The sequence below is a fragment of the Papaver somniferum genome, chromosome 10 (genome assembly GCF_003573695.1).
Source record: "Papaver somniferum cultivar HN1 chromosome 10, ASM357369v1, whole genome shotgun sequence".
Classification (NCBI taxonomy): Eukaryota; Viridiplantae; Streptophyta; class Magnoliopsida; order Ranunculales; family Papaveraceae; genus Papaver; species Papaver somniferum.
Genome location: NC_039367.1, coordinates 23,316,745 through 23,327,316, shown reverse-complemented (window position 1 = coordinate 23,327,316; position 10,572 = coordinate 23,316,745). Strand labels below are relative to the sequence as shown.

General features: G+C 37.8%; 2 protein-coding genes across 4 annotated transcripts; both read right to left on the bottom strand.

Moving 5' to 3' along the window:
• Positions 1–995: 995 nt before the first annotated feature.
• On the bottom strand, positions 996–5,811 carry LOC113318504 (dual specificity protein phosphatase PHS1-like). 3 transcript variants are annotated; one of them, XM_026566673.1, is made up of 10 exons: positions 5,552–5,810; positions 5,424–5,471; positions 5,192–5,322; positions 4,654–5,035; positions 4,066–4,226; positions 2,634–3,678; positions 2,393–2,539; positions 2,088–2,315; positions 1,778–1,935; positions 996–1,673 (listed from the first exon to the last, which is right to left on the bottom strand). In XM_026566673.1, exons 1-10 carry the CDS (start codon positions 5,621–5,623, stop codon positions 1,250–1,252), a joined length of 2,796 nt encoding a protein of 931 aa, XP_026422458.1. In that variant the 5' UTR covers positions 5,624–5,810; the 3' UTR covers positions 996–1,249. The 3 variants fall into 3 exon arrangements, with proteins under 3 accessions (XP_026422458.1, XP_026422459.1, XP_026422461.1); XM_026566676.1 differs by having other exon boundaries at positions 1,519–1,673; positions 1,827–1,935; positions 5,552–5,811; XM_026566674.1 differs by lacking the exons at positions 5,424–5,471; positions 5,552–5,810 and having other exon boundaries at positions 4,654–5,030.
• Positions 5,812–6,080: 269 nt separating this feature from the next.
• LOC113317268 (uncharacterized protein At1g27050-like) lies at positions 6,081–7,951 on the bottom strand. The gene is made up of 2 exons (XM_026565412.1): positions 7,516–7,951; positions 6,081–6,638 (listed from the first exon to the last, which is right to left on the bottom strand). The coding sequence occupies exons 1-2, from the start codon at positions 7,885–7,887 to the stop codon at positions 6,420–6,422; spliced, it is 591 nt and encodes a 196-aa protein (XP_026421197.1). The 5' UTR covers positions 7,888–7,951; the 3' UTR covers positions 6,081–6,419.
• Between the last annotated feature and the right edge of the window lie 2,621 nt (positions 7,952–10,572).

Here is a 10,572-nt window from a genome sequence, read left to right as displayed (position 1 = left end):
TACGAAAAAAAAAAGTTTGATGTCTTGATGAACTCTCTAACATTAGTTAATCTCACATCCAAAACAAGATTAACCCCTAATACGATTAATTAGTGCTAATTATTTATGAGTAAAATAGGTAGTTATGTAATTATTTTGATAAGGGGTGGTGTGCAGGTGATTTCTAATGACCTTTTTTGTCATCTAGCTATAAGCCCCAATTTAGCCAGGTTAAATTTTGGCCAACGGACAATTGAACTGAACAGGTAGCTATAGTTTCTCATCCATGGTGGTGTTGCCTGTTCCCATTTTATGAAGGCCAAGATATCATATTTATTTTTTGTACTTTTTTAACGTGACTGCAACTATATTTTTCCATAAATGAACATCTTTGATTGGGAAAATTATGGCAAAGTTGAGCTTATTCTGAAACGGGATGGCAGGCACATCACGCATGCGTGTTATATTAGTAACTTACAGTATAAAACAATTTTATGTAAGTAATCTTCTAAATTTAGCAGATAGAAATGACAATAAGAAATTTAATTCAAAATATAACCAAAACACATAACAATTTACTTAACATAAAACTAAAACTCTTAAGAAAATTCAAGTGGGTATCAGGTCGGATTGTTTCGGCAGGTACCAGGCTAGGCTATTAAATTTTAGGAAAAGCTCGAGAGCGCCGATTTAAGCTAAGCAGACTAGGTCAAGAGCCCATAACGGGCTGTAACAAGCTTTGGGATCCCATGAGTACAGACAGACTCGAGCATATACAGGCGGGCTTTGGGATCCCATGAGTACAGACAGACTCGAGCATATACAGGCGGGCCGAGTATTTTCAGGTTTTTTGTTTGATGACCTCCATGATGTTCCATTTGTGGTTTGAAAATTTTGACTTGTGATTTTCCATTTGGGTAATGAATTGCATAGAGCCACTAGTGATTTAGGTTACCCCGGTGGTTTTGGTGTTGATTATGTAATCATTTTTGTATGACAAGCTAATCTGACCCTGATTGCTTATGAAACACATTGAAATTTAGAACTTAATTTCATCAAATAGAGTCGGCAGAAATAGTAATTCCACCACACCATCATAATGCCCGAATGAAGGCCATATCTAAGGGAAGTCTAAAATCCGTACAATCACTACTAGTGAGTGCGGAAGATCCATCTCCTATCAAAATAATACAAAAATTGCAATAATACAACAGACTGGCAAAAAGTAATAAGACTCGTGGCATGCTATGGCGAGCTCAGTTGTGAACTTTTATCGATCCAAATCCAACAACCCATCAAGCATCGACTGAGATTGCTTCTCAGTTGGACTTACACTTCCTCCTCTGCTCAACTTGATAGTGTCCAACACTTTATGTATTTCCATAGTCATCGCACTGTCCACACTACCTGAAGATATCACTCTATGTGTTTTCATGGCAGTTTCTACAGTCCCTGATGAGATCATTCTATGTGACTTCTGCAGATGGACCTTCAACGAGCTACTACTTAGACCTGCATTCTTCCCACACACAGGGCATACTTGCATCTTCGGCCTCTTTCTTTGCCACCCCATCGATACCTTCCCATGAAGTTTCTTGTCAAGATCCAGAAGGGTTTTCGCAAACCCATCGTTGGGTTGTGCCCTACGGTGTGCCCTTTTCAGGGTATTCCATGCGTCTAATAAAGTGAAGTTCCTGCAATGGCACAAATAACAAGTTAGTATATTGTGTAAGAACCTGATTTACTGAATAGGTGTAGATCTACAGGTATACTTGGTGAATGTATAAACCTTCCTTACTTTCTAAGCATCAAGTAGGCAAGAACAACTGTGGCGCTTCTGCTTTTACCTTCAAAGCAATGTACTAGAACCTTCCCGCCCGAGTTCTCAACCATTTGAATGAAATCAGAAGCTTCTTCAAAGAGTTTGCTGATATTTGCATCCTCGTTATCAAATATCTGAATGTGGCAAGAGAATCAAGGCAATTTATAACCTAGTTAGTATGATAAAAAGTTTATAAGAAAAATCTAGAAAATCTTATTAATGAACCCCTCCCTTAATCATGACAAGCTAAAGGAAGCAACTCCTGTACTAGAATGGAATAACTAACCGAGAAATTCTTGTACTCGAAGTGGTTCGGATACTGAGAATCAGATTGCCCAATTTCATTTGAACACAAACATAATATATGTGTGATGCCCAAATGTTGAAGAGTGTATACAGATTTAGCGGCTAGAGCTCCACCAATGAAGAGGCTCCCAGCAATGAAAGATGGCTTCTCTGTACTTGCAGACTCGGATATCAAGGTTATCCTCTCAAGAATGTGCTCAAGTCTAACCTGCATGAAATCTGTTCTCATTACAATTCCAATGCTACCCATTACAAACTGAACTACAAAAAGAAAGGGAACCTTACCTTCAACTCATAAGCATCTACTACACTATTATTTTCACTCCCTTCGAAAAAACCTGTATGGAAATTATGGTCCTGGCATAGTTTAATTACATCTGTTTTGAGCATTTCATTCCACTGCTCCAATTCTCTGTGCAGTTCAGCATCAACCTGCAACAAAATAATTGAATGACAAAGGAAGAAAACAAAAACTGCTAACCAAACAAACGTACCCACTCAGAGGATAATCAGAAATATAGCAAACCTTGGCATATCTGTTGAAGTCACGGAGTTTTGATGTTAGGCGCAGACTACGAAGAGGATCCCCACTATCTTTACTATATTTACCATGCCAATTCTCTCGTGAGATGGGAGATGCTGAATCTGGGCTTTCTTTGAGTCCAGCAGTTGAAGATCTGCGGTGTGTTCGTTGCAGTTCCATGTCATCTAAATCAGCATGCGTCTCATTTACTACACGTTCCTTAGTTACAGGAGTTACACAATTAGCATGAGACAATGGGTCTGAAACTGCAGAATCATCCTTATCACAATCCCTTGCTGTATTCTTATCGATAATTGTCAAAAAAAATTTGAGAAGGCTATCCAGTTTCTGATAAAGTGTAAGAAGAAAAATATTAAATCCCTGCAAATCCTTGAGTGCTGCACGGAACCCACTTCTGAACTCATTGACAACTGTGGTCATGTCTGCTGTGCACGAATCATTGTGTTCATCAGCCTCTTCAGGTGCAGGGCACCCGATTTTTCCTACTGTGATGTCATATAAAAGGTTCGAGGAATACTCGGCACTATTGAGAAGAAGCTCAACTAGCTTGGGGTAATTTGCATGGTCATTTGCACGTTTCCCTGCTGGTGGACGGCGAGGGACACCCGAATCTATTGCGATGATGTCGAAATCACCATCTTTCTCATTCCATCCCTCTTTTAAGTTCCAGTCGGTGGATTTAGGACTCATTACAGAAGCTTCTGAGTTATGAGATAGAAGTTCAGAATCACAAATACTTAATCTACCATCAACTGAGCTAGCCCGTCTCTCTTTCGGAAGAGTCTCGATTATCCTCGAGCCAAAAGTTTCATCCATAGCATCAATGCTTTCTGAGAGTGGTTTCGCAGAAATTAGGAGATTTGCAGGATTTCCACGCCACCTAAGCTGACGACACGGTAGTCTATCTTCATTCCTGATAACGAGGTCCAACATCAAGATTCTGCCCAGGGATGCCGCTGTCTTTTCAGAAGCTTCCAGTGAATCGAATGCGCTGGAGCTTTCTAGGAGAGGAGATCCATGAATGTAACTGCATAAGCAACACCAAGATGTTTAAGTATCAGTCGAGAATGTAAATGTAGTACTTAAAGTGAATTGCAGCATGAGATTTTAAGCTTCCTTCCAAACCAACCTCCATGAAATCAATCTGAATGGATGATCCTGATCATCCGAACTGACTGATTCTACGGGTGATGGTCACATACAAGTTGACTGGCAGAATAACCACACCATCAGTAAGTCAACATTTTTTTTTCCGATGGTTTTCCCACTCAAAGCAACATTGCATCCCTTGATTTACTGATAATGTGGTTAGTTATGTTCTCAGTAATGCGAAGGAAGCAAAAAAGAACTATATTTATGCTGCTGCAATATTAAATGACACCTCATTCAAAATATGATTAAGTTCTGTTTGCACTTCATCAGGAAAAGGCATCTGCTGAGTTCAAGAGCCTCCAGCAACTCTGAACATGTCAGTTCACCAGCGTCATCTCCCACCAAAGTCGCTGCATCCCTTGCTTTCTCCACGGCTTGCTTAATCTCTTGCCACTCGGGGCTAGAATTATGAACCACTCTTGCCTGAAATAGTGCACACCATTTTTCACGTTAAGAATTCATACTTCACTAGATTAAATGCACATAACAGAATTTATTGGGCAATGAAAGGTGGAAGAACGCTCTACAGGCTATATATATGATTTCCTTTGAGCGCGTCTTCAGAAAATCAACTTTGGTGCTGACAGGATGGCTAAAAGATGTGTTTAGCTTTGTCTAGGTGCGATCGGAGCTACTATAGGCATACCAAATATCCCCAGCTTATGAGATAATGCACAAAGCCTCTAGATTCTCACGTAACTAATATTTGCTCTTTCGTTCTTGACCCTAATCATGGGTCTTCTAATCTCTATCTTTCCTTGACAAAATCATACCTTGCCAGACAAAACAAAACAAAAAAACTAGATTAAAAGCGATGCAAAAATATGCTGGGAGTACTGTTAATACACACCTGTGGCGTTCGAACTCCCATCCACTTTGCAAATTCATAACCCAGGCGCTCGGACTGTGTGGCCATCCTTGATGACGATATTTTGATAACTGCAGCAGCCTCTTGTTGGAATAATTCATCATTCGTCGCACTACTAAACAACCCAAAGAAGACAACTCCCCCCGAATTCACCGTGACCTCTAGTGCTTTATTCAATTCATCTTCAGATTGTTCTGTACTACTACTATGCTCGGTACGATGTAACGAAGACAACGTATTCCACGAAAAATGAGACGATTCAATATCTAACATAGTAGCTTTACCAAGCCTTTCCCATAAACTTATCTCCAACACTTGCTCTATATTCTGCAACCCTTTGGCTTCCGCAATTTGTTCCCCTGCACTAAAATCAATAACCCCATGTTCCATCAAAATCACATTGTCATTACTGCTATATAACTTCTCAAAATCAATTCAAAAAATTTCAGACATTTTCAGCCACTTACTCCATGGTTAAAACAAGAACAAAAAAATAAGTTAATGAAAAAGTTTAGAAGACCTTAATATCAAACTCTCGAAATTTCCTGAAAGTCGATTAGAGTGGGGAAAACTCCTTTTCCGAACAGAATCCAACCATTGAGCGAAACGATATGCCGGTCCAGAAGTTATATCTCCCAACAGATACAACACCTGATAAAATAAAAATCACACCTTTTCACCAAAAAAATCATACCCATCATACCCTTCCACAGAAATTCAATTTTAATTAGAAAGAAAAATGAAGAACTTACACGAGAACTAACAGCAATGTTAAGATCTTTATCTTCCTGATCTCCGTCCTGCAAATTATCAAAAATAAAATGAAACCCATGATTGTAAAACAAATTTATGAGATAAAGAAATGAAGAAAGTTACGAACTTGTTGAAGATAGAGATCAGGAGTTGATCGAGATATGATTGAAGAAGCTTGATGTTGTTTCTCTTTATCCATTGTTATTCTGATTTCTACTTTTGGGTTTTTTTTCTCTCTGTTTAAAAATGCTTTTAGGTCATGGACGGAATGATGATTTTGGTAAAGCTCAAAAACAGGATCTCTGTTGGTTTGGTGTTTTTGCAGTAATCAGTGACTAAAATGGCACTGATTATGATGATTGGGAGTTGACATTAATTGTACTTTAACACTACTATAAAAGGATGTGTATGTGTGGCCTAATGGGTTGGTGTAATTGATTTGGTTTGTAATTTTCTGGTCCAGGGGCATCCGCCCTCCCACCCACCCCCTCAAAACATGATTTCATTAGTGATTATTGATGGAGCCGGTAGAAAAAATGTTGATCATCAATCTGTTTTTCGATAAATAGTTGGATGCCATGTTGCTAGACCAAAAATTGGCGAGCAAAAAGCAATGAACATATGACACTGTATGCCTTTGACATAAAATTGGAGTATTAAGAGCTCAACCACAACCCCTATATTATCCAACTGACTTGGTTCATTGCCACAGTTTTATGTTAGTTTTTGGAACTAACATTTAATGGTACATTGGTACATTATCTACTCAAACATGATTACAACACGAAAGGAAACTGACAAGAAACACAAGTTTCAGCAGCAAAGTGTGCAATGAAAAGAAAACATTAGTTACACGACATTTTTTCATTAACTTAACAATGCAGTCACAGAGGAAGCAGTTCTGCTTGAACCGCTGCATCATGACTAGTGACTTCTACCAGCACAGCCCTGAGTTGGATTCCTCCAGCTTCTACAAAGAAGAACTCGATTTCTTCTCAAAGTAGATCGTCATAAGCAATGATCTCTCGTCCTTTGAAAGGCAAGTCTGGTGCGTCTCTAGGATTTCTTGTAGTATTACTACTACTATTTAGCTTATTACCTCTACCATGTTTTCTAAGAGGTATTTCAGGACGCAGCAACCTGGATGTAGGAGATTTCTTTTCAACTCCTTCCCTCCAACTAGGAGAATGATTGTTTGACCAAGATACCACGACCTGCATAACCAAAAACAAATAAATGATTTACAGCGAGATTTATGATATATCTAGCGTGTTACTCATACTTCATGTTAGAATGGAACACTTGACCTATAATTTAACGCAAGAACATGGTTAAGAGCTAGGCAGTTAGGCAGGGTTATGAGAGGTTTCTCTTAACGACCCTAAGCCTTGCTCCTAAGTCCTAATCTAGTTTCACCTACAGTTGGCCTACAATTTACACTCCCGATCTAACACTTGGCCTAAGTCCTAATCTGGCACATATATTCCCAACTTTTGTAAGTTATGATACTCGACTTTATCAGGCATCTGACCAATAATTCAATCATATTGCTACTACATTTTCAAGAGATGCCAACCAAGCGTCATGCAGAACCACCCGCGGCAATGGCCCAAAAGTTACTAGTATTTTCCAGTTTTTAAAGAACTTGGCCGAAAGGTTGGTGACTCATTTAGGTGTATGACAACCTAATCTGATAGTGCAAATAAAAGTTCCCCTACTCACATATGGTATTGATCAACATAATTAGTAATGGGAAAAAAAAAATCCGTTTCTACATGGTAGCTATTTTAGTATCAACAGTATATTCTTTGCTAATGAAACAAGATAGTAATTCCCCCACTAGGATAACTGAATAATGGGCAATGCCTTGTCAAAGAGAGGTGAGAGGTCCAAAATCAGCACAAGCAGTAGCATAAGAATAAACCTATTTAGGGCAAAAATATACCACACCCTAAGACATCTTCCAATAAAATCTTAACTTTTTCAATCCTCATTATTCAACCTAGATAAGCACAACGAAACCCTAAGTTTGAGTGAAAACCCAGTTTAATCACGAATTTAAGTACGAGAAACATAAAATTGAGAATATACCTGTTGAGAATCAATAGTAATACCCAATTCAGGATCCAAAGAAGCAATAACAGAAGCCTCGGCAGAATCTCTAGACCGAAACGTAACGTAACCAACACCATGATCAATACGAATCCTTGAAATTGAACCGTAGATTTCAAGTCGAGATTTGAGATTTAGAACAGAACAATCGTGAGATAAGTTGTGTACAACAACCATTGATGAATTCTGAGATGTGGGTTTGTTAAATTGTTCATCTAATTGTATTTCATCATTACTCTCAGCAGCAGCTGGTTCTGAAGATTCGTAAGGTGGTGGTGCTGGTTTTAATCTTTTAGCTAGTGAAGATGATATTTGACGAGAATAATAGGGTTTCTCTCTCTTCCCGACCATGGCTAAGCGCGCGCTCTCTCTCTCAGCAGCTAACAGAGAGTTTAGAGATTTCAGTAGAGTTGATAAACAAGCACGTGTTTGCACGAGAAATAGGTATCACCGGGTTACCCACTGAGCCATGACTAACCGCTATGGTCCATTGATTTTCAAGCTGGTGTTCAAGGAATTGCTCGAAGGTGAATTCAAATCAAGTTTGTTGTGCGGCCTAGTGGTTTGTTTTTTTTTCCTTTTCTGAGACATGCCTCAACTTTTCACTAATATTGCTGATTTGAGATCGGAATCGGTTACAGAGAATAAAACATATCATCATATAATCGTAATAGTTTAAATTTCTCTCCTAATTCTTTGACTTTCACTCCAAATCTTACAATCATTATAATCGAAATAGGCTTCTAATGTGGTAACTTCACATCAAATGGCCAAATCTGTTTCATAATGATACAGATTTGCATCACTTCCCAAAACAGTGATGCGATCTCTAAGAGATCTAGATCCAACCGGATTTTTTCAGTACTTTGTAAAACAAAGTAGCCTAAACTATCAGGAGGCCAAGTCTGTTTCTTCACAAAACAAACTTGCATCACTGCCAAAAGCAGTGATGGGATATTTGAATGATCCAACCATGTTTTCTCCATACAGTAGCTTAATCTAAAGTAACATAAACAACAAAGGTAGCAGAAGTCTTCTGAATCGGTTGTAATCATTTGTAATAGGTCTGAGTCGATTTGAATGGGAGTCTTGGTATCACTTGTAGTTGTATTTGATGAAGGTGATGATGATCTTGATCTTGATGATTTTGCTGTTGTTGACGTAGTTGAATCTGTTGTTGAAGATTTTTTCCTTGTGAACAGAACTAAACTCCAAACTATGTTTTCATTTTCATAGCAAACTCGACCTGATTTCAAAATCAAATATTGGATCGAAAACTGAAGAAAAAAAAAGGAAAACTTAAGAAAATAAGATATAGAGGATTATAGAAGAACAAGGAAAGATTGTTGTTGATTTGGATATGCTCAGATCGGCTCCAAAGGAGCAAATCTGACCAGATGGAGTTTCCAGTTATTTGGGTTTTCAATCGAGAGTTTTTCTTATGAGAGATAAGGTTTCTTATACATATGGTGTCTCGAAAAAAAAATCAAAGTTGTGCCTAATGGTTGGATGCACAATTTTTTTACTTTTTTCACTCGATCATTAAGCGCATCAAATTTGATTTTAAGAGTTAAAAACCTAATGGCTCATTAGTACTCGATTATGAGGCACAATATATCTAAAGTTTAATTCTGGCGGCTCTTTTTTGGTTGTGCCAAGCGATTGGGAATTTTAGGCTTGAAAGTTGAATTATCATAGGGGTTGATTAAAACTGCAGTGTCGTCAACTTAAATCTCAAATTTAGAGAGCCTCCGCGGTTAGCCTAAAGATTAGTCTCAGCTCGTGGGCATATATACTTTTTAAAATAGCCCCTAAGTTCTGAACTGAAATGTTAGTGTCATATAATTATTTGCACGATTTAAAAAGATAGCATCTAATCATAGTAAATTACTAAATTTACGATTCAACATTTTTTTTGGATCGGTAAAGAAAAGATTATATATACCAAAAAAGGAGAGGGTACAATATATTTGTACCACCCTCAAGGGTTACAGAGAAACCAGGAAGAAGAAAAAAAGAAAAAGAAGTAAGAGACTACTCCTCTGCTCAATAAGAATCAAAATGCATCCCAGGCCAGTTTGTGATTGCATCTGAATAACTTTGAGGTTCCAAGTGAAAAGACGAGGGTACCTAAATACACCGCAATCTTTTATTTATCCACCTATAAGTCTTTTTACCGAAAGTGATCGTTTATGGAAAAAGTCGAGATAATACAACAAACTGGTATTCACACTTTGTGTGGTTGTCTATGGACTAACCGTGATGGTAGATAACCAAGTTGTAACACATGTTTCTTATCCGTTAGTCTCGTTAAGGTTGGTTCATGCTAAAATTCTCATACGATATAGCTGAATCGTGTTAAAATTCTCATCCATGGATCTTGTTCACGACTTGGATAATATAAATATTCCAGCCATATATGTTGTTACGGTTTGGTCGAGTATCAATTTCTCAACCGTAATGATAACCTTTTTCGTATTTTTCCATTTCTTTGTAAATATTTGAATATCATTTTCTATATGATTTGTATTTAACTTTCTTAAATGCATCTTTGAATAGAGAAAATGAAAGGAAGAAGAAGAGAACACAAAAATTAACGCCTTCTAATGACTCGACTCCGGCCCCTCGTCACGGTAAACCATTAGGTGCAGATACAATAAACACTGGAGGACCTTTCATTGGTAGCACAACTGAGAAAGAAATTCAATAATAAACTGAATGTGCACTTATGGTTTTTGAACAACCAAATCTAGAGATTCAACAAGAAAACTTGGATGAAACAAGTGTTACTGTTGTTATTGATAAGGGTAAAGCCGTAGTGGAGGAGGAGGAGGAGAAGTATCCACCAAAAGATACAACAAGAAAAATCATTGATGTTATGGAGTTTTTACCTTCCAAGAAGAATGGGAGATCTTGGGGTGAGCCAAGAGATCGATCCATCTTGTTTGGTTACCAGTCTTTATGGGATGCTAGGGTTTGTGTCGGAAAGTTAATAAATCAAATTTAATGTATGTTATTTTTATTTTATTATTATTA